A 25,430-nucleotide genomic window follows, 5' to 3' on the forward strand; every position below is an offset into this window, starting at 1 on the left:
TTTGTGAGGTTTGAGCTTCTTGGCTATGGTAGGAGGAGGGGCGGTTGGTGTTGAATGATCGTGGGGTGTTCTGACTAAGGCGGCTTTGGTAGGGTGATGTGTTGGGTGTGAAGTGATGTTGAGTCTCAGGTTGATGATCAATTTGCTGGTGGTGGTATGTGATATGCTCTTGATATTGGGGTTGGGTGTATGACATGTTTTGGTTGTATGTTTGTGTGTTGGTGGAATGGAAAGTTTGACGGACACGAGGTTGTGTGTATCCGGTCTGACAATGTTGTTGGGGGTTAGATGTTGAGGTGTTTGGTGTGTAAGTTTGTTGGCGTGGATCGTACAAGTATATATCCTCGACGATGAACCCAATTTTGAGACTTGCAACAAGCCGTTGGAATAGTTGCTACATTTTCTTGATAAAGGTTTAATTTAATAGAAGGTTTTGTTTTATGTTTACATTGTTGAACCTTGTTATATAGACTCAATGTCCTGCTCATAGTTCTCAATACTGTATATAGTTCGGATGAATTATTAATGCATTCTTAAGATGGCAAAAGATCCATTGTCAATTTATTTTTGTTTATCTCTTTCTTTGCACGATCACTATTGTGCATCTCCACAGTTGTGAATCTTATTATCAGTGTGCATGCAGTCCATACGGACGCGTCTTCAGCGTTAACCTCATGGTCATGATCCAAATTTAGGTATGGACGCCAAATGAACTGAAATGTGAAAGTAACTTGGATTATAAACTTGGTAGAAGAAGTTAACAAATTATAACAAAATAATGAGGTTATTATCCTTACGTCTGTCGATCGAATGTGATCCAATAGATTGCGATACTGAGTAATACAGTGTCTAGGACATCTGTTATAACTCATACCACGTGCCGACCATCTGCACCAAAAAGGTAAAAATATTAGTTAGAGATAATAATCGTTGAAGAAGTAAGTAAATATATAGCAATTTAAACAACTTACTTTTGTGCATACGGGAATGTGAAAGGGTTGTTGTTGACGGGTGCTAGGGACAATAGTCTTGACCAACCCCATGCTTGGAGCAAAACAGCACATCCAAAAAGGTAGATGTGTCTTTGTGTGAGTTTTTGCACAAAGAACTATAGAGATAGGCCAAGCAAGCAGATCCCCAACTGTAACTTCCTATTCTATCTACATGTCTTACTAAAGGTAAATACATAATATGCATACTAGAACCACTACTTTCGAAAAATAAAAAAGAACCAATTAAAAGCATAATGTAACACCTAGTTTTTATTATTCGAGCATCTTCGATAGAATGCTCATCTAAGTATAAACTGTTATAGTATGACTTAAGGCGTGAAAGGAGTATACCTTGACCTCTTGAGTTATCATCTAACAAATCAGTCTCCAAGAGGTCCATGCAAATTGAATTTGCATAGTTGGTTTTACCATTTACAGGCTTACCTTCAATGGGCAGTCCCAAAAGCATGTAGACGTCTTCTAACGTCACGGTACACTCACCGGTTGGGAACCAGAATGTGTGTGTCTCGGGACGCCATCTTTCGCATAAAGCAAGAATGAATTTATTATCCACCGACTAAGACATAATTTTGCTTATATGTCCAAAACCGGCAAGTTCAACATAAGGTTGAATCATCGGGTCCATGTGGACATATTCGTGGACCCGAGTACGGAACCTTGAAACATCCTATAAAAGAAAGAACAAAAAACTTTACTAAGTTGATATGTTATTAAAAGGTACTCTATTAAAACAAATAACAAAACAATAGAATGCTTACATAAGTTGCTATGTTTGCAACTGTTCCTCTGTGCGATTCGCCCATTGTGAGGATAGACATTTTGTCGGGGACGAAAGCGGTTGGTGCAGATGAAACTATAAGAAGTTGTTGCAGATGAAATTGTAGAAGAAATAGTGAGTGATGGTGTGGAAGAAGTGTTGATGATGTGGATGAATTTATAGGCAAATGAATTGGAGCATGGAAAATTGTGTTTGCATGTGGTAGCCAAATGAATTGGCGCCCATGTGCATTTTGTACATGGTGTCGCCATTCAAATTGGCACCTCCATAGGGACATGCATGACACACCTATGTCTGATTGCTTGGTTTCAAGGTCTGCATGCATGCAAGACATGGTATCGGCAATTCATTTGGAGTGTGTGCTTGCATGTGTGACACGTGGTTGTCCTCTCTCTTGCATGTTGGACATGTCACTTCTGACTAGCTTGCATGGTTGACACATCATTTCAGACTAGCTTGCATGTGCGACACATCACTTCGAACTAGCTTGCATGTGAGATAAATCACTCACCTATTTAAGTGTCTTACTATCAACATCCAAGACTCAACACACATTCATCTACAGTAAGAAAATAGTTTTCATCTGCACAATGTCATCTTCACCGAAATATAGTGTCAATGTTCACTACAATGGTGAAACATACGAGTCTGAGTTATATGGATTTTGTTTTCGAAACACTGATACCATTCGACTTACGATCAAGAGAAATGCAACCTTCTTGCATTTGAAAAAAAGAATACAATCCTGTATAGGATCGAGTATTGTGTCAAAGATCACGTATCAAAATCCAATATTTTTTTAGAACAGTCAATGCAAGTTTTTCCCGCTTAAGGTACGGGATGATGAAGATGTTGAATACATGTTTGTTAGTCATGAACATTCAGGCTGCAATTGTATTGAGTTGTATATTACTCTTAAACCATGTATACCATCTCAGCAGTCTCAAATAACCAGTCAGGATGAATCTGGTGAATTTGATCCACAATGCTCAGATGACGTCAACCCATAAGCAGAAGTAGAAGTGAACGTCGTTGATGAAGAAGAGGATACCGAGATACATGTCGATCATATGCTGAACAACGACATTGAAGATGATGATCAACCACCGCCAATACCTCCTAGTCATGTCTACAATCCTCCTTAACACATGACAAACATGCATCTGTATGACGATGAAACATCCAACAATGTTTTCTATAACCCGTATCCACGATCAGAAGGAGAATTAAAGGTGGGAGACATGTTCCATACCAAAGAAGAATATGTGCGAGCTATCAAAAAAATCCACATGAACAACTCTGCTGATTTTACAGTGAAACACACTAATTCGAGAAGGTATGTCATCGAATGTCGTAACATCCTTTGTAAGTTTCGGTTGCCTGCGTATTACAAAAAGAAAAACGACTCTTGGGAGATAGCTTCAATAGACCAACCTCAGAGTTGCATTGCAACTAACGTTGAACAAGATCACCGTAAATTAAGCGCTGCATTGATATGTCAAGACATTCTGTCTTGGTTAATAAAGACCCATAAGTAAAGGTGAGTATAGTTAAATCCCATATCATAACAAGATATAATTATACTCCATCTTACAAGAAAGCCTGGATTACGAGGACAAAGGTTGTTGAACAGTTATTCGGCATCTGGGAGGATTCATACAAAGAATTTCCACGGTTTTTATGGGCACTAAAAACATATGTCCCACGAACTGTGGCAATTATGGAGACATTGCCAGCAATGATGCCAGACGGAACTTGTGTTGCAGGTAATAGAATCTTTCACCGTCTCTTTTGGGCGTTTGACCCATGCATCAAAGGTTTCGCATTCTGCAAACCTATTATTCAAATTGATGGCACTTGGTTATACGACAAATACAAGAGTACTTTGCTTATGGCGGTTGCACAAGACGGCAACAACAATGTCTTTCCCATTGCCTTTACTCTGGTTGAAGGTGAAACGACTGGTGGATGGGGTTTCTTTCTTCGACATCTCAGAACGCATGTGGCTCCACAAGCCAATCTCTGTTTGATTTCTGATAGACATGCTACCATTGAGAGTGCCTACAACAACCATGACAACGGATGGCATGATCCTCCTTCTACCCATGTTTATTGCATTAGACATATTGCACAAAACTTCATGCGTGCAATAAAAGATAAGAATCTTCGCAAGAAGGTGGTGAATGCTAGGTATGCTCTAACTCATCCATCATTTCAATATTATCATGATGAAATTAGACTGTCTAATGAAGACGTAAGAAGATGGTTGAATAACATACCAGTAGAGCAGTGGACAAGGGCATTTGACGGAGGTTGTCGATGGGGGCACATGACAACAAACCTTGTGGAATGCATGAACGGGGTATTCAAAGGAATTAGAAATCTACCAATAACCACCTTGGTAAGATCGACCTATTATAGGTTGGCTTCTACGTTCGCAACCAGAGGTGAAAGATGGAGTGCGGTGTTAATGTCTGGGCAAGTATTTAGTGAGTGTTGCATGAAAGTCATGAAAGAGGAGAGCATCAAAGCAAACACACACGCTGTAACAGTCTTTGATCGTCATAGGAAAAATTTCAGCGTCCAGGAAACAATGGACCACAACGAATGGAGACCAAATTTAGCCTATGCTGTTAGACTAAACAGAAGTTGGTGCGACTGTGGAAAATTTCAGGCCTTCCGCATTCCTTGCTCCCATGTCATTGCAGCATGCGCATATACTCGTCAAGACGCTTACAACCATTTATCTGATGTGTACAAGGCCGTCACCGTCATGAATGTATATAATAAAAGCTTCTCGGTGCTACCAATGGAGGAATACTGACCTCCATACGAAGGTGATATAGTTTGGCACAACGATGAGATGCGTAGAAAGAAAAAAGGAAGGCCAAACAGCACACGTATTAGGACAAAAATGGATTCGACAGATAAAATGATAAGATTATGTAGTATCTGTCGTCAACCAGGACACAACAAGAATAATTGTCCCAATCGAGGAGCATCATCTAGGTCATAAGCTTTTTGTAACATTGTATTTCTGTAACCTTCAATTATTATATATCATAAAGTTTTTGTTACAAAGAGGTTCACAACAAACATCAGTACAAAATAAGCTAACTGAAAATAGAAATATTTCTAACTGATTACAACAATCAAAGTGATGTCAACTCGACCGAACATCATTTCCCTAGCATCCTTATCAATTTTCATTCGCACCCAACCAAAGATACTGTCGAGTCTCTCAATACTTCTAATTTTTTCCCCTTCTGGTATTTTCCCATCTAACCAATGAATCAACTCCCTCTTCAGTTGATCGAAAGTAGTGATGTTCCAGAACAACATCAGCATCTGAGGTTTGTCTCTCGCATAAATCACCTTTCCGTATCAGCGACGAACACCAAACATGATTGTCAAATGATGAAATGAGATGTGAAAAAATGATTCACACAACACATCTATTTATAATTTAAAAAAAATTGCATTTTACACTGAGGTGCCAATCCAATTGGCGCCTCCTTTGTAAAAATACACATGGACGTCAATTGGATGGTGCAGCCAATCCAATTGGCGCCTCCATTCAATTTTTAAGAGGAGTTGCCAATTGGATTGACGCCTTCTCCTAAAAGTGGGGTACTTTGAGAATTTTTTTGAAACCAGGATTACTTTGAGAATTTTCTTGAAAAATTGGGTTATTTTGGTAAAAAATTCAATAAAGTATACTGGATTCTAATTGCTACCTACCACTGTAACAAGGACGACACTCACCTTTTCCAAAAGTGCATGTTATACATGTATTGAGATGAACATGTTGAGAGTGGTGATCATCACATTCAATTTCATTATTCTTTCGTTTGTGAAAGAAGTTTTCATCTTGACGATCACGTCACATTTGTCTTATTTAACTTCAATTTTTGTTTCTGTGAAGTAGAATCTTAAGAATTTTTTAACTTTGACTCTGAAAAGTGACTTACATGCAACTGCTCTTCACTGAATATGACTCATATCATTAATTTCTTTCTCAAAAGATCTTATTTATCATCCTCGAGTATGTCGCACATGCATAGAGATTAAGTAGGGAAAAAGATAAATAATAGAAAAATAAAAATAAAGAAATAAGGTAAGAGAGATCACACCAGAGATTACACATATTCAATCTTAAATCATACGGTCTAATCTAGTCCCTATGAGTTTCCTCTCGAGATTTTCACAAAACAACAACTTGAACTTTTATACAACTCAACATCCTTACACCAACAACTTGAGGTTTAATACAGGTTCAAGCCAACAACATTACACTAAATTTTTTAAAGGTTTATCTTGCAACCTTAAAATATATTACAAGAGAACTAATCCCTTAAGTAGTCAAATTAAGCATAATAGAAAAACAACACAATTATCAAATGAAGTTTTTCACTCTCTCAACACTAAAACAATTTATAGTAAATAAAACTTATAAAATAAGGAGAATGGGTGAGATAAAAGAGTTGATAATTTAGAAATTTGATTTTTTTAAAAGTGAGGAAATTACTCCTTTATTTAGAAAAAAATTTGGATCGAAAATGCAACAATCATGGGTCTGGTCATTTCTTAATCGATTAGGTTAGGCTAGAAAATGAAAATTTAATTTGCAACATCACTTAATCAATTAATAAGTCTATCTAATCGATTATTATTTCTTTAATCGATTAGATGAAAGGACTAATTGATTATACATTTGATTTTTGCCTTCCTAATTGATTAGAAAGCTTCTTAATCGTTTTGAATTGTTTTTTAAGAATTTTTAAGAAAAGATGAAGAGTTTGAAATACTTTTGGTATGTGTGTGCATCACCTTAATACTACAAGATAAAAAATTGAGCACAAGATCAAATGAGTTTTCACAACTTCAGTTCCTTTTGATTACTTGATTTAAATTTATTTATCTCTTTTAACTAGAACTTTAAACATTTTATGTTGTACTTGTTTCTTGACTGATGATGCTTGTGATTTATTTTTTCTTATTCAATTATCATCATTAAAACCTTTAGAAGGCATTTACCTACACACCACACAAAACCATAAAATCTTGGTGTTTTGGCCCCTTGACTCCACCAAATTTTCTATTAAGGAGATTGTTGTTAAGTTTTTTTTCTTTTTTCTTTTGTTTTTGGCTTTGACTTGATTTAGAAATTATTCTCCTGGGTAGAGATGTTGGAGATTATCTAGATATTTTTATAGATGTTCTCTTTTGGCATCAAAATTAAAAAAATTATTTGATCTCACCTGCTTGACATCTAGAAGAGTATTCTTGAGTTTTATGGGGGTTACAACCACTATTATGGGTCCAATTTTTTTGGATAATCTTGTAGATGTATAGGTTTTTGGGAGTTTCTTAATGCACCACATATGTTACTTAGGAACCACAAGAAAATACTTAAATACCTCTAAATTTCGGAGATGCATCTCCGAACGCATCCAATTCTCATTTAACGTTAAAATATTCTGGAGATGCATCTCTGAAATAATTTGGAGCTTATATCGCACAAGAACCATTCTCCTTCCTCATTTCTGATATTTCTCAAAACCTTTTCAAATTCTCTCAATTTTTTTTCTCGTCACCAAGTTCAAAATCAAATAACCAAGCTCAAAGGATCTTCAATCAACATCAAAAACATCATCCAACACTGAAGCAAATTAAAAATTTGTAAATTTTTTGATGTTTTGAAAAGTTTTTGAATTTTTGTATAAATGAGTAGAAATTGATGATTAAGGTTAGAAGCGAGTAGGAATTGCATGATTGATAGTTTAGACATAGTGTAAAACATGTTTGTTGGCTGAAAGTGATGATCGAAACAATATTTTTTGTGTTTGCATGTGTCCATTGACACTATTGACGCATCTACTGACTTGCAGAAAATTCTGAAGATGCATCTCCAGAATTTTTTAACGTTTAAATTTTCTAGTAATCGAAGATGCATCTCTGAAATTTTATCAGTCTTTTTTTAATATTATTTTCTTGCTTGTAGTGTTGCTTGCTTGCACTAATTGTCTGACTTATTTTAACTTACATGTATTATGGTTGATAGACACGATAGGATGAGGCATGTAAGGGTTGCACAACATACATCAGTGAGACGGGAGAAGTCAGGTATCATAAGCTAATGTTCTCCATATTTTTCTTCTAGTAGGAGACGGTTTTCACCTACCCACACATCACTCCCTCCATCCTCCCGCAGATGCCATGTTTCACATATTCAGGTGCGATAAGTACCTGAGTCACCGGTGGTACTAGAGGCACCTCCTATTGTTATACTGCTGATGCTTCTGAGCCAATGCCACCTCCTACTGCTGATGTTATTGAGCCTGTGCCACCTCTGGATGTTGAGGATGCTAAGCTAGAGGCATTTGGAGGTGGCCCTATAGAGTTGTCACTATTTCCTCTATACTTAGACCATACTTCCAGACATATATGGGACAGAGAGGTAGAATTATTTGGATTCATTCACTTTAATCTACATTTAATTTTAATTAACGAGTTTTTCACATTGATTTTTATTTTCTGCAGGACCATGATCCACTGAAGTTTATTAACCATAAGCGGATGATTATTAGGTTGCCTCATCCGAATGAGGATTGGTTTTAGGAACCTTTGTCCCTATCTGGGATGAAGGTCTTGTGGATGATCAATTATATTACAGTCAACCACGAGATGCTTAATACATTCGTGGAGAGATGACACTCAGAGACCTTGTCATTTCACCTCCTACTTGGTGAGATGTCTATCACACTCGACGAGGCACTCGAGATGATGGTAGACTATCTGGGGGCTGACCCAGCGGAGGCAAAAGAGGAGTTGGATAGAACCAGGGGGGCTCATGCTAGGTTTGAATTCCTAAAAAAAGTATATACATGTGAGTTATAGATAACACATCAGGCCACATGTGATGACGAGCATGTGGGGCTCCACAAAGAGCATGCTATGAGAGAATACATGTTATATTTGGTTGGCATTGTGATTTTTGTGGACAAGAGTTCCACTTATACAAATGTCATCTACCTACGGTGCTTCCAGGATTTTGAGCGGATCCATGAGTATAACTAGGGGAACGCTTGCTTGTCTACTTGTACTTGAAGTTATCAGAGGGATGTAGGTGGAAGATGAAGCAAGTCACAGGTAGCATCACACTACTGACAGTAATATTTATTGGTCTTTTAATCTTTCTATGTCATTTTCATTTCATCTTTACAACATCATTACTTATGATTCATGTATGCCGAACTTTTCAGGCTTGGATCCTCTAACACTTCCCGCGCATCTTCAGCTGGGAGAGTGTACCGACTTACATTGAGAATATGTCGCATGCTACTGCATTTCCCTCACTCAGAGGGAACCGGGCGAATGAGCTATTCAGAGTGTATCTTGACCGCTTGGTTGTCGAGGACATGCACTTCAACAACTATGTCGATTACCGTGAGACGTAACCATTTGACGAGATATTGCTATACTCTAGATGATTGGCCTATGGATTACGTCTCACTACTCCTCATCTTCCCGAGCGTATCATGCAGCAGTTTAGATACACTCAGACCATTCCCAAACACCCTGTTGTATTTTCTCTTGCTACTTTGACACGTAGACAGATGGATGCCATGTTTGATGATTATGATTCATCTGGTACTGGAGGAGGTACGGAGTACCATAATTGTGAGCGATTGGAGTTACGTCGATAGGTACATCAAGTGGTTCTTCAGGGTGTCACATTTGTATATGGTGCAGGCTACTCCAGGAGATCCATTAAGGTAATCTCATCAGGAGATACTAGAGGAGGAACATACATAGTTATATCATGTTGATGGTGTCTTGCCTAGATGTCATTGCATAATGGAGATTGCATAGACAAACATTTCCATGGGTATTTATCCTGATGAGTCTGATGTGAGGCAGGTCCTAGATGTCATCATGACGGAGGCACGAAGGACATTGATGTACCTGAGACAGCACCGAGAGGCGGGAAGGAGATTTATGGCTGAGGAGCCCGAGGAGGCAGAGGCGATGTAGTCCGACATGTACAATAGTGCAGTAATACATAATAGCTGTGCTATCTATTATATTTCATTTTCACCTCATGCTACTTTATCGTTGTATTCGACTTTATTTATATGTGACATTTGGACCACCTGGTTTTATATACGTCATTTTCTGCATATGGTTTGTATGGCTTATATGGATTGTATGTTTTATATACTTAATTTGAATACACTTAAACAAAACATAAAATGTACAATTTTGTTCTGATAGTTTAAAGAGATACATCTCTGAAAAATAAACGGAGATGCATCTCCAGTACAATAATCATGTAAAATAATTCTGAGTGTGATGCATTATACATGTTTAAAATTGTTGCGGAGATGTATCTCAGGTTCATTTAACGTATTAAGGGGCGTCCGAAGATGTATTTCTAAAATATAAGGACATTTAAGTATTTTCACGTAATACCTAAATAACATATATGGCGCATTAAGAAATTGTGAAGTTTTTTAACCACAAAGCCCACAATATTTCAAATCTTAATTTTTTTTATATACTCCTTGCAAACAAAAGGAGTAGGATTACTTCCAAAATTTAATAATATCGAGGAATGATGAGATACATGTATGGGGAGATGGGTTATAAGAAAATTAGGATAATGGATTTTCACACCATTATTTGGTAAAAAATTATTTAATTCTAGAAGCAATGAAACTAATAAGATAGAATATTCTATCATGTGTTTGGGGCACACAAGAAAATAAACATGATATTATTATTTTATGATTTTATGTGTTTCATACATATTTATTTATAGAAAAAATATTACATATTTATTAATTATTAGTTTTTGAATTTAATAAATAAATAAAAATAGATTTTTTTAATAACTTTTATAAAAATTAATTGATCCTATTGAGTATTTAATTTTAATTTTCTTCAATAAAAAACATAAAACATTATATATATTTATCATGGTTGTAGACATATTACCTATATTAGCCATAGCGAAGACAAGAAAAAACAGTAAAATATAAGGAAAATGGGCTAGAAAATCATACCTAAATAAGGATGTGAAACAAATAAATGGTTAAAAGCAAGTGAAACGTAAAGATGGTATGAATTAGGATATGCAGAATATGAGTAAAAATAAAAGATCTTGAAATCAAAGGTCACCCAAGTTCAAGGAAAGAATAAAGGGTTTGTGTGAAGAAAATAAGTCTCAGTTGTAAGGAGGAAAAATCGCTTGAAAGATTAAAATTATATATATATATATATATATATATATATATATATATATATATATATATATATATGATAAAACTACCATGACAAAAAAATTATATGTAACTTTTTATGAAAAATAGTTAATATTTTTTAAAAAATTACTAATGATTTTATTTTTTATAAACTAATTATTAACTTTTTAGTTTATTAACAAATATTTATTTTTCTTGTTATTTTTTTAATATTTAAACTCTATTTTATATGAATAATTTTATTAAATTATTTTATCTTGTTCTATTGAATAGTTTATCAAATTATTTTTTTAACTAAAAAGATAATATATAATAAATTTTAAAATAAGCGGATGAGATAACTCAATAGATACATTTAGTAAATCATTTTTTTTTAAAAATAAAATTAATTTATTATATTTGAATATCTAATATAATATAATTATCATATTTTATTTGAGTAATTTTTAGGGTTAATAACTATTTGACCTTATGACTTTTCATTGAAGTGGAGAAAGACCCATGAATAAATGATACATTTGAGTTTTACATTAATCTCTTTGGTCCTTCATGTTATTGGATTTTGAATCACATACTACATTAATCTCTTGGTCTCCTTATTATTACCGTCTCCAAAACCTTATCCCTCCCACACACAAAAAAAAATCCCATCTTCCTCACACCCCAATCAAATAAACTAGAAGCTTAAATCCCAAATCCTTCATCATCAGCAAACATGTTTACATCATCTTCTATCCAATTCCACGCTCCAATCATTCATCATCGTCTATCCTTCACCACAGCCCACTCCTTATCCTTTCACTCCCACAACCATAACCACACATTCCACACTCCATCATTCCTACGCCCTCCTCCGCTGCTAAACCCCTCCCCTCTTCCCTCCATTTTCACTGTTGCCGCCAAGTCTCCAACACCCGACAAAGCCAGCGAGCAGAAATGGGTCCACGAAGGTCTCATCGCTGAATCCCTCCCCAACGGCATGTTCCGCGTTCTCCTCGACAACGAAGACCTTATCCTCGGCTACATCTCCGGAAAGATTCGAAAGAATTATGTTCGGATCCTTCCCGGAGATAGAGTTAGAGTTGAAGTCAGTCGTTATGACTCCTCCAAAGGACGCATAATTTACCGGATTCGAAATACCACTGGTGGTGGCAGCTCTTAGTTTTTAGGCATGTCTAGTGTTTGTGAAAATGACTCAATCAAATTTGTGAGTTTTGTTTGGGTCCTAATCGGGTTTGTTTAAATGGAGGGATGAGTAAAAAGGAAACTTTGTCTATTTGTTTTTTAATTTCAACGTTCCTTGGGTATAAAGAACCAACTTTGAGTACATTGTTGTTGTTGTAGAAAAAGCTAAAAGCTAAAATATGCTTTCTTCTCTCATTTTGCACTGCTTATTTCAGTTTCATCTTTTTAAGTCTTGTCTTGTTTGTAGTTTAGAGGATAACTAAATAAACTATTCAATTTCATTATGGAGTAGTGACGATACAAAGTAGTAGTTTGCAATACTAAAGTGAACACCAAAGGTTTTGTTGTCCGGCAAATTTTCCATTGCTGAAATGCTACCTTCAAAGCTGGAGGATTTTTATTGTGTGCTTGACTTCATTGTTATTAATATACCTTGGCGGTTTTTGTCAAACCCAAAGGCCATTAGTTTGGCTGCATTTGTTAAGTGTACATCCTTATAAAATAGTTTTTGTCTTTCTTTTGCTTGGTAGAGATAGCTACTTGTTCTGAAGCTGGAGGTTCAAAAATCTGTAAAATAATTGTAAATTGTGTTTTTAATATCATAATGAGCAACCTGTTACTGAGTTTTTGTACAATCTCTAGCTGTTTCTTTGACATTTTCTTTTATTTCTATTAGATTCAATATTTGTCAGAGTTTATGAATCAAGAATAGATCTGTTGAGGGCTGTAATTATTGGAGCAGAGGGAACTCCTTATCATGATGGCATTTTCTTTTTTGATGTTTCCTTTCCAAGTGGCTTTCCCAATGTACCCCCGGTATGTTGTTGAGATTACCGCATCTGACTTGCAGTATTCTTATGTACACTATTTTTAACCTTTAATTCAAAGTCTGACTCAAGGGACATTTTTCAATGCAGCAAGTCTACTACCACTCTGGTGGACTTCGGCTCAACCCAAATTTTTTTTTTGATTGAGTTTTTCTTTTTCTTGCAATCGCGATTACGTACACTTGAAATTGAAAACACAGAGTCACTCTTTTTTTCCTCTGTCACAGTAGGAGTGTGTATTCTGGTAGCAGTTCTCATAGCTTCATGGACCCTGATGTGATCGAGATTCCACCACCACAGCGAACTATCAAGCCGCACAAAGAGGTATCATCGTTCCTCGCTAATCTTTTATTTTTCTGGTTCTGTTCTATTTTAGGTTTACTTCTTAACCTTATATCCATGGTTATTGTTGGTACCAAAACTAGTTGATGTTTTAAAAAATTAATTGGTTCATTTGTTGGGAATTCATTGAACCCACCTTTGAACTGCAATTTAGGACGTATGTTCCGGTTTGCAGCACGTCTTTAGTTCACTTGAGAATGTATATTGCGATAAAGACTGAATGAACTATTCTTGGAGTAAGGGAGAAAGGGAAATAGTATACCATTCAATTCGAAATTAAAGATGAGTACTACTCTGCGGTTAAAGAGGGAGTGAACAATGGTGAGAGCTATGTTTAACGGAATAAAAAAAAAGATTACAATGGGTTAAGATTCAAGAAGAATTCGGAAATGGGACAACATAATTCTGCAATACGCGTAAATAAGGTTGTCAAGCGGGGAAAAGTGGACTGAATTGCTTGTTCCAATTAGCGGAGAGGCTGCGTGTTTTACCAGCATTTCCCCCATTAACTTTCTTTCTTATTGATCAATCAGATGACACTTTGTTATTTCCCCATTATACATAGGAGGATTTTCATCCCCTGACCGATTGATCTGATTGTTTGATGATGACATGTTATTTATCAGTAGTCAATGCCACTTTTATGTGAAGTGAAATGTATGCTGATACTAACTTTGGTTATCAGGGTCAAGGAATTTGCATGGGTTGGTTGAAAATATTCACTTGAAAATTAGTTTCGATAGTTTCTGTTACACTACCTGTTTACCTTGTGTAAATATATCCATTTGACTTATTTACAAAGCACTGCTTTTCTTCCTACTTTTGACTAGGAGATATTCAAATTGACATTGATTACATTATATCATTTATGTCTTTTACGTACACATCTAAAGCACACCTATGCTCTTAGTTCTAACTTGCCTTGCACTCTTGTTTTTCTAAGATTTAATGGTTTCTCTATGTCTATTATTTTCTTGGATGTCACAACAGTATTTTTCTTCTGTAGGTCATTTTTCGGGATGTGATCGACATCGACAATGATGACGACACAACAGATTTAGTGTTAATTGGTGAAAACATTGTTGAAAGTAATAAGGGGAAGACAACTGAATCTGTTCGCAACGGTTCTGGTGATCATCAAACTATGGTTTGTGAATAAGACGTCTTTCTTGTAGCTGATTGATATTATTGTCTCTAACTTTAACAATGACTAAAATTTTCTTGAAACCATTTTCAGGAAGACTTTGATAATATATATTATCCGCCTGTGATTGACAAATCTGGACCAAGTAGCAGGGTAGAGTCTTCCAATGGTTATACTTCTGTATCAAATAACTTAATCAACATTGATGAGGATGAGTCTGACCACTTGTATGACGATGATGATGATGGCTTCTGTGATATTATTCCGGATGATTATATGGATGTAGATAATTATACTTTACTGCAGGAGCATTTTGACAATGCAAACATACCTCCTGGTATTGAGGCACCTGTTCCTTGGTTGAAGGAATACAATCTAAGTTCTAAGAATGCTGAAAGTAGTTTATTCTATCCTAGCTTTCATATTCCGCAATCTGATTCTAAACATTCTCAAGTTAATGGCTTATTTCAGCCTTCATGGTCATTTGAGCCTATTAAGCCTGAAACCCAAGGACCTGTAGTAGGTAGTTCTAGTGTGCAAAATCACGTATCTTCTCAATTATTTTCTCAAGTTGACCCTAGTAAGAAAATAATTGACGCCACACAGAGCAGGAGACGCAAGTTAAAGTTGGCATTAGGAGTGGAGTCATCTACATCTAGTTTGTCTTTGGGACCTTCTGGTAAAAAGAAGCCTTATTTTTTTGGTTCTTCAACTAACCATGGCTCTGTAGACAACTCAGGGGTCATGAAGCTGCCACATGGAGGTGGTTCACCTCATTGGAAACTACTTGAAAGTGCAAAGAAAGCAGCTGGAACTGGAAGTATCAGTTCACATTATTCAAATTTCTATGGACATGTAGATGGATCAATTCATTTTCCAGGAACTGAATTTGCAAATCCTTGGTTGAATTCTTCTCATTTTAATCCATTTCCAAATTATACAGCTTATCCAGGTTTTTCCAATCCATTTGTTCCTCTTCATACCACACCTGCGCAAATGTTCAATAACCCTTGGGTTCACAATACTGCAAGAGATGGAAATAATGGCACAACTGCTGATAGTGTACTGTTGTGACCATCTCTGATGAAGCCAGAGAAGAAATTCTTGAGAAATTTCAAAACTTTAAGCAATTTGACACTGTTGACGACACTTCAGACCATTACTTTGTTCGCACCAATTCTTCCACGACACAGGTAATTTTTTTTTTATATGTATTTTGTTCCAGTTTTAATCTTAACTATATTGTTTAACCATTAATTTGTTTCCTGAACAGCATTCAAAGAATTGGGTTAAAAGAATTCAGGAAGAATGGAAGTTATTGGAGAAGGATTTACCAGGTAAAGTTGTTTTTTCAGTATTTCTGTCACGAATGGGCTGTAATATTTTCCTTATCATATCACTTCTTGTATTTGTTTTTTTTAAAGCTGGAGGATTTTTATTGTGTGCTTGACTTCATTGTTATTAATATACCTTGGCGGTTTTTGTCAAACCCAAAGGCCATTAGTTTGGCTGCATTTGTTAAGTGTACATCCTTATAAAATAGTTTTTGTCTTTCTTTTGCTTGGTAGAGATAGCTACTTGTTCTGAAGCTGGAGGTTCAAAAATCTGTAAAATAATTGTAAATTGTGTTTTTAATATCATAATGAGCAACCTGTTACTGAGTTTTTGTACAATCTCTAACTGTTTCTTTGACATTTTCTTTTATTTCTATTAGATTCAATATTTGTCAGAGTTTATGAATCAAGAATAGATCTGTTGAGGGCTGTAATTATTGGAGCAGAGGGAACTCCTTATCATGATGGCATTTTCTTTTTTGATGTTTCCTTTCCAAGTGGCTTTCCCAATGTACCCCCGGTATGTTGTTGAGATTACTGCATCTGACTTGCAGTATTCTTATGTACACTATTTTTAACCTTTAATTCAAAGTCTGACTCAAGGGACATTTTTCAATGCAGCAAGTCTACTACCACTCTGGTGGACTTCGGCTCAACCCAAATTTATATAATTGTGGCAAGGTGTGCCTTAGTCTACTTAACACCTGGTCTGGCAATAAGAATGAGAAGTGGCTCCCAGGTGTTTCAACAATTTTACAGGTCCTGGTCTCTATACAAGGTCTAATCTTGAATACACAGCCTTATTTTAATGAGCCTGGATATGCACGTTTGAGTGGTTCTGCTGAGGGTGAAACTAGATCCCTGCGGTATAATGAAGACACATTCCTCTTATCATTGAGGACAATGGTTTATCTGATAAGAAGGCCTCCAAAGGTTTGATTCTAGAAGCATATCTTGGTTTCAACTCTTTATCTATTCTCATATAACATATTTTGTTTTAAATAGTTTCTTTTGTTAGTTGTCATGTTCACTCATTGCACCACGGCAAAGTGATGCCTAGAAATTCTTCTGACGTGCCTTTTGGTAAGCTTTGGAGAGTCAAAAGAGAATAATGATAGCCATTGTCTTTGCTAATTTATAAAATAGTTTAACATTATAGAACAATCACCTAAGCATAGGCAAATGATATTGAGAATTTTGATTCAGTCCCCTTCAAAATATATATACTTCTAGTGATATATAAGCTAGACATACTGGATCTACGTTATTCACAATTCACAGCAGTCTTTATTTAAGTATCTCTAAGCAATTATTTTAGGTATCCCTAAGCAGTTGTTTAAGTATCCAGTATATATACTAAATCTTCAACTGTTAAACGTTTGTTTCAAGTTTCAACTACGCAGCACTGCAAAATATTATATTCCTATTACACGATACCGTATATCAACCCTATACAATAAATACATAGATCATTAAAGCAAAAGTGGACGAGTCCTTTTATTGACTCTAAGGAAAATGTTTATGAGTGTGTTTTCTTAACTAACAGTCTAACACTCACAATGTACAACACCAAACAAGCCTTATTCCATTAAGTGGGGTCAACTACATGGATCAAATTATGGTCCAAATTACACCATAATCTTCTATCAAAGACCATGTTTCTACCCAATTTATTAATCTCGAGATCTTTTTTAATAGTTTCTCTTATAACTTTTATGTGTCTCTCTCTACCTTAAGTTGTTCGAAATGAATCCTCTCCATCTGATCTACTCCTTACAACAAAATCCTCACCATCTTTTCTATCGTAGGTGCTTTCGTCTAGTCTTACCACACATCCAATGCAACATCCTCCTCTCTGCTACGTTTATTTTATTCTCGTGTTGGTTCTTAACCGTCCAACATTCAGTCCCGTAAAACATTGCAGGTCATACTGCCGTCCGTTAATTTTTTTTTCCTTTAGCTTGAGCGGTACTTTTGTGTCACATAAAATCCCTTGAGGTCCTTCTCCATTTCAACCATCCAATTTTAATTCCATGATTTACATCTCCTTCTATTTCTCCATTGTTTTGTATTATGAATCAAAGATATTTAAATCGGGTGACTTGTGGTATGATATGGTCTTCAACTTTCACCTTTAGGTTAAAAACACTTCTTCTTTTCTGACCTTACTCTTATTTTTTGAAGTGCAAAAACATATATAATATATTAAAAATATTAGAAATAAAAGAAAGACCGAAGTCAAGATACAAAACAGATAGAAGGTACCAAAGGTACCAAACAAATAAATATAGGTTTACATTGTCTTACTTCGGCTTAAGCGAAAGCCATATGTTTTCATGGCTCGTCTCCTCCAAAATCTCAAGAGCATACTTCCTCTGAGAGATCACGTATCGGATTTTGACTTAGCTACTTCAATTCCACGATAACAATTCCTCTAAGAGCATACTTCCTCTGAGTGATTGCGTATCTGATATTGCTTCAGATCATGAATGCCTCTTTGGTCATTTCCTGTGATAACAATGTCATCCATATAATCAACAATATAAATGCATTGGTCTTTAAAACACTGAATGGCCGGCTTCGTTGCGGACCATGCCAAATTCACAAAGATCTGAACTGAATCTACCAAACTCATGCTGTAGAACTATGCTTGAGACCATATAAGGCTTTTCGTAACTTTACAAACAAAGCCACAAGACTCCCCCCGAGCAATGAACCCTGACGGTTGCTCCAAATAGACCTTGGTTAAATCACCTTGTAAAAAAGCATTTTTGATATCCAACTAATAGAGAGGCTAACTGTGCATAGCTGCCATTGATAAGAAAGTCATATTTGCAATTGGAGAAAAAGTATCACCATAATCCAAACTGAAATTTGAGTATAGCCTTTAGCAACAAAACAAGCTTTCAAGCGATCTATCTGACCATCTGGTCCTACGACAACCAACAATAGATTTCTCTGTAGGTGAGGAGGACACAAGTCCAAGTCTGGTTAAATTCTAGAGTTGTCATCTCATCAATCATAATCTGACACCATCCTAGGTGAGAATGTGTTTCCTGTATAGTTTTTGGAATGGGCACGAAATAGCAGACACAGAAGCATATTGGGAAGGAGCTATGTGATGGTAACTTAAACACTCTAGGCTATCTTCCCCTCAATTTATCACATTAGGTTTCTTTAACTATACACTAAAATTTATTCACTGCTGTTATGATTGATTGGTAAGCCAGGTTATATAATAAGTGATGGGTTTATTTAGTTTTTTTATTTATGTATACTATTGCCTTGTAACTTATAACTTTTGGGATAAAAACTGACTATTTAGGTTATTTTGAGTTTTTCAGAGTTTTGAGGACTTTGTTAAGGGGCACTTCTGCAGGCGAGCTCAGGACATTTTAGTGGCTTGTAAAGCATACAAGGATGGTGCTCAAGTTGGTTGTTTGGTGAAAGGCGGAGTTCAGGATGTTGATCAGGGTGACAAGAGCTGCTCAAAGGAGTTTAAGAATTCTTTAGCTGCATATGTGGATATGCTTGTTAAAGATTTTACACAAGTTGGAGCCAAGGACTGTGAGAAATTCCTGTCTTCATCAACGGTAAGCAACAAGCCGTTGGAATAGTTGCTACATTTTCTTGATAAACCCAATTTTGAGACTTGCAACAAGCCGTTGGAATAGTTGCTACATTTTCTTGATAAAGGTTTAATTTAATAGAAGGTTTTGTTTTATGTTTACATTGTTGAACCTTGTTATATAGACTCAATGGCCTGCTCATAGTTCTCAATACTGTATATAGTTCGGATGAATTATTAATGCATTCTTAAGATGGCAGAAGATCCATTGTCAATTTATTTTTGTTTATCTCTTTCTTTGCTTATATGTTTAGCTTACATCCTATTAGGAAACCTCTTTAATGTGAATCTATGTAAGAAATAAATCAGATTATTATCTAGTATTAGTATGAGTACCAGTACCAGTAACATTATTAGTATTATTACTATTATTAGTATTATTATTATTATTATTATTAGTACTATTATTATTATTATTATTATTATTATTATTATTATTGTTATTATTATTATGAGTATGAGTATGAGCATGAGTATGAGTACCACTACCGGTAGTAGTATTAGTATTAGTATTAGTATTATTACTATTATTATTATTATTATTATTAGTACTACTATTATAATTATTATTATTATTAGTATTAGTATTATTACTATTATTATTATTATTATTATTATTATTACTATTATTATTATTATTATTATTATTATTATTATTATTGTTATTATTGTTATTACTATTATTAGTATGAGTATTACTATTAGTATTAGTATTAGTATTAGTACTATTATTATTATTATTATTATTATTATTATTATTAGTACTATTATTATTATTATTATTATTATTATTGTTGTTGTTATTATTATTATTATTACTATTATTATTATTATTATTATTATTATTATTATTATTATCATTATCATTACTATTATTATAATTATCATCATCATCATCATCATTATTATTATTATTATTATTTATTTATTATTTATTTATTGTTAAAGAGATTTCAAAATCAATTTCACGACTTTCTTGAAGTCAGAAAGAGTTATTTTTTCAATTTTTTAGTAATGGATTTTGAGACTCGCAAGCATTTTGGAAATAAAGTAGAATTTTTTACGAAAATTACCCTGTTTTTCAAGAAAATTCCCAAAATAACTCTGTTTTCAAAAAAAATTCCAAAGTATCCCACTTTTAGGAAGATGCGTCAATCCAATTGGCGACTCCTCTTAAAAACTACAGGAGATGGCCTGTTGAGATAGTCAGACAAATCGGCATAGTCTTCAGTATGCATCGAACGTGTACCGCCGTAGCTGAGTTCATGACCCATACCAGAGTAGTTGGGTTGTGTTTGACTAATTGGTGGGCGACCGGGACTGTTGAAGGGAGACATAATTGTGAATGATGCGTCGAGGAAAGATTGGAAAGATTGTTGGGGTGTTTGGTAGAGATAAGGTTGTTGGAGGTTTTGGTTTTGTGAGGTTTGAGCTTCTTGGCTATGGTAGGAGGAGGGGCGGTTGGTGTTGAATGATCGTGGGGTGTTCTGACTAAGGCGGCTTTGGTAGGGTGATGTGTTGGGTGTGAAGTGATGTTGAGTCTCAGGTTGATGATCAATTTGTTGGTGGTGGTATGTGATATGCTCTTGATATTGGGGTTGGGTGTATGACATGTTTTGGTTGTATGTTTGTGTGTTGGTGGAATGAAAAGTTTGACGGACACGAGGTTGTGTGTATCCGGTCTGACAATGTTGGAGGTTAGATGTTGAGGTGTTTGGTGTGTAAGTTTGTTGGCGTGGATCGTACAAGTATATATCCTCGACGATGAACCCAATTTTGAGACTTGCAACAAGCCGTTGGAATAGTTGCTACATTTTCTTGATAAAGGTTTAATTTAATAGAAGGTTTTGTTTTATGTTTACATTGTTGAACCTTGTTATATAGACTCAATGGTCTGCTCATAGTTCTCAATACTGTATATAGTTCGGATGAATTATTAATGCATTCTTAAGATGACAAAAGATCCATTGTCAATTTATTTTTGTTTATCTCTTTCTTTGCTTATATGTTTAGCTTACATCCTATTAGGAAACCTCTTTAATGTGAATCTGTGTATGAAATAAATCAGATTATTATCTAGTATTAGTATTTGTACCAGTACCAGTATTATTACTATTATTATTATTATTATTAGTACTATTATTATTATTATTATTATTATTATTATTATTATTATTATTATTATTATTATGAGTATGAGCATGAGTTCCACTACCATTATTATTATATTATTATTATTATTATTATTATTATTATTATTATTATTATTATATTATTTTATTATTATTATATTATTATTATATATTATTATTATTATTATTATTATTATTATTATTATTATTATTATTATTATTATTATTATTATTATTATTATTATTATTATTATTATTATATTATTATTATTATTATTATTATTATTATTATTATTATTATTATATTATTATTATTATTATTATTATTATTATTTATTATTATTATTATTATATTATTATTATTATTATTATTATTATTATTATTATTATATTATTATTATTATTATTATTATTATTATTATTATTATTATTATTATATTATTATTATTATTATTATTATTATTATTATTATTATATTATTATTATTATTATTATTATTATATTATTATTATTATTATTATTATTATTATTATTATTATTATTATTATTATTATTATTATTATTATATATTATATTATTATTATTATATTATTATTATTATTATTATTATTATTATTATATTATTATTATTATTATTATTATTATTATTATTATTATTATTATTATTATTTTATATTATTATATTATTATTATTATTATTATTATATTATTTATTATTATTATTATTATTACTATTATTATAATTAGTATTATTATTAGTATTATTATTATATTATATTTTATTATTATTATTATTATTATTATTATTATTATTATTATTATTAGTATTAGTATTATTATTAGTAGTATTAGTATTAGTATGAGTATTAGTATTAGTATTAGTATTAGTATTATTATTATTATTATTATTATTATTATTATTATTATTATTATTATATTTATTATTACTATTATTATTATTATTATTATTATTATCATTACTATTATTATAATTATCATCATCATCATCATTATTATTATTATTATTATTATTATTATTATTTATTTATTTATTTATTTATTTATTTATTTATTTATTGTTAAAGAGATTTCAAAATCAATTTCACGAATTTCTTAAAGTTAGAAAGAGTTATCTTTTCAATTTTTTAGTAATAGATTTTGAGACTCGCAAGCATTTTGGAAATAAAGTAGAATTTTTTACGAAAATTACCCTGTTTTTCAAGAAAATTCCCAAAATAACTCTGTTTTTAAATTTTTTTCCAAAGTATCCCACTTTTAGGAAGATGCGTCAATCCAATTGGCGACCCCTCTTAAAAACTACAGGAGATGGCCTGTTGAGATAGTCAGACAAATCGGCATAGTCTTCAGTATGCATCGAGGGTGTACCGCCGTAGCTGAGTTCATGACCCATACCAGAGTAGTTGGGTTGTGTTGGACTAATTGGTGAATGATGCGTCGAGGAAAGATTGGAAAGATTGTTGGGGTGTTTGGTAGAGATAAGATTGTTTGAGGTTTTGGTTTTGTGAGGTTTGAGCTTCTTGGCTATGATAGGAGGAGGGGCGGTTGGTGTTGAATGATCGTGGGGTGTTCTGACTAAGGCGACTTTGGTAGGGTGATGTGTTGGGTGTGAAGTGATGTTGAGTCTCAGGTTGATGATCAATTTGTTGGTGGTGGTATGTGATATGCTCTTGATATTGGGGTTGGGTGTATGACATGTTTTGGTTGTATGTTTGTGTGTTGGTGGAATGGAAAGTTTGACGGATACGAGGTTGTGTGTATCCGGTCTGACAATGTTGTTAGGGGTTAGATGTTGAGGTGTTTGGTGTGTAAGTTTGTTGGCGTGGATCGTACAAGTATATATCCTCGACGATGAACCCAATTTTGAGACTTGCAACAAGCCGTTGGAATAGTTGCTACATTTTCTTGATAAAGGTTTAATTTAATAGAAGGTTTTGTTTTATGTTTACATTATTGAACCTTGTTATATAGACTCAATGGCCTGCTCATAGTTCTCAATACTGTATATAGTTCGGATGAATTATTAATGCATTCTTAAGATGGTAAAAGATCCATTGTCAATTTATTTTTGTTTATCTCTTTCTTTGCTTATATGTTTAGCTTACATCCTATTAGGAAACCTCTTTAATGTGAATCTGTGTATGAAATAAATCAGATTATTATCTAGTATTAGTATTAGTATGAGTACCAGTACCAGTATTAGTATTATTACTATTATTATTATTATTATTATTAGTACTATTATTATTATTATTATTATTATTATTATTATTATTATTATTATTATTATTATTATGAGTATGAGCATGAGCATGAGTACCACTACCAGTAGCAGTATTAGTATTATTACTATTATTATTATTATTATTATTATTATTATTATTATTATTATTACTATTATAATTATTATTATTAGTATTAGTATTATTAATATTATTATTATTATTATTATTACTATTATTATTATTATTATTATTATTATTGTTATTATTATTATTAGTATGAGTATTACTATTAGTATGAGTATTATTATTATTATTATTATTATTATTATTATTATTATTATTATTATGATTATTATTGTTATTATTATTATTATTACTATTATTATTATTATTATTATTATTATTATTATTATATTATAATTATCATCATCATTATCATCATTATTATCATTATCATTATTATTATTATTATTATTATTTATTTATTATTTATTTATTGTTAAAGAGATTTCAAAATCAATTTCACGACTTTCTTAAAGTCAGAAAGAGTTATCTTTTCAATTTTTTAGTAATGGATTTTGAGACTCGCAAGCATTTTGGAAATAAAGTAGAATTTTTTACGAAAATTACCCTGTTTTTCAAGAAAATTCCCAAAATAACTCTGTTTTCAAAAAAAATTCCAAAGTATCCCACTTTTAGGAAGATGCGTCAATCCAATTGGCGACTCCTCTTAAAAACTACAGGAGATGGCCTGTTGAGATAGTCAGACAAATCGGCATAGTCTTCAGTATGCATCGAGGGTGTACCGCCGTAGCTGAGTTCATGACCCATACCAGAGTAGTTGGGTTGTGTTTGACTAATTGGTGGGCGACCGAGACGGTTGAAGGGAGACATGATTGTGAATGATGCGTCGAGGAAAGATTGGAAAGATTGTTGGGGTGTTTGGTAGAGATAAGGTTGTTGGAGGTTTTGGTTTTGTGAGGTTTGAGCTTCTTGGCTATGGTAGGAGGAGGGGCGGTTGGTGTTGAATGATCGTGGGGTGTTCTGACTAAGGCGGCTTTGGTAGGGTGATGTGTTGGGTGTGAAGTGATGTTGAGTCTCAGGTTGATGATCAATTTGCTGGTGGTGGTATGTGATATGCTCTTGATATTGGGGTTGGGTGTATGACATGTTTTGGTTGTATGTTTGTGTGTTGGTGGAATGGAAAGTTTGACGGACACGAGGTTGTGTGTATCCGGTCTGACAATGTTGTTGGGGGTTAGATGTTGAGGTGTTTGGTGTGTAAGTTTGTTGGCGTGGATCGTACAAGTATATATCCTCGACGATGAACCCAATTTTGAGACTTGCAACAAGCCGTTGGAATAGTTGCTACATTTTCTTGATAAAGGTTTAATTTAATAGAAGGTTTTGTTTTATGTTTACATTGTTGAACCTTGTTATATAGACTCAATGTCCTGCTCATAGTTCTCAATACTGTATATAGTTCGGATGAATTATTAATGCATTCTTAAGATGGCAAAAGATCCATTGTCAATTTA

General features: G+C 33.5%; 2 protein-coding genes across 8 annotated transcripts in view; both read left to right on the top strand.

The window, feature by feature from the left end:
* Positions 1-15,745, top strand: part of LOC127128444 (uncharacterized) — a 59,372-nt gene extending 43,627 nt beyond the window's left edge. For 3 of the 7 annotated variants that reach the window (XM_051057796.1, XM_051057794.1, XM_051057790.1), the window contains 3 exons: positions 13,297-13,393; positions 14,418-14,558; positions 14,649-15,745. In XM_051057796.1, coding sequence (XP_050913753.1) covers positions 13,334-13,393; positions 14,418-14,558; positions 14,649-15,629 — 1,182 coding nt within the window. In that variant the 5' untranslated portion in view covers positions 13,297-13,333 and the 3' untranslated portion in view covers positions 15,630-15,745. Of the gene's footprint in view, positions 1-11,551; positions 12,227-12,913; positions 13,059-13,159; positions 13,394-14,417; positions 14,559-14,648 lie in introns of those variants that run through there. The other 4 variants (XM_051057789.1, XM_051057792.1, XM_051057791.1 and 1 more) reach the window with 4 other exon arrangements.
* The window catches only part of LOC127131867 (probable ubiquitin-conjugating enzyme E2 25), a 30,631-nt gene extending 10,899 nt beyond the window's left edge, over positions 1-19,732 (top strand). The window contains exons 5-8 of the mRNA XM_051060758.1: positions 15,829-15,892; positions 16,270-16,409; positions 16,511-16,822; positions 19,234-19,732. Coding sequence (XP_050916715.1) covers positions 15,829-15,892; positions 16,270-16,409; positions 16,511-16,822; positions 19,234-19,506 — 789 coding nt within the window. The 3' untranslated portion in view covers positions 19,507-19,732. The remainder of the gene's footprint in view (positions 1-15,828; positions 15,893-16,269; positions 16,410-16,510; positions 16,823-19,233) is intronic.
* The last annotated feature ends 5,698 nt before the right edge of the window (positions 19,733-25,430 follow it).

Source organism: Lathyrus oleraceus, chromosome 3, assembly GCF_024323335.1.
Source record: "Lathyrus oleraceus cultivar Zhongwan6 chromosome 3, CAAS_Psat_ZW6_1.0, whole genome shotgun sequence".
NCBI classification, from domain to species: Eukaryota; Viridiplantae; Streptophyta; class Magnoliopsida; order Fabales; family Fabaceae; genus Lathyrus; species Lathyrus oleraceus.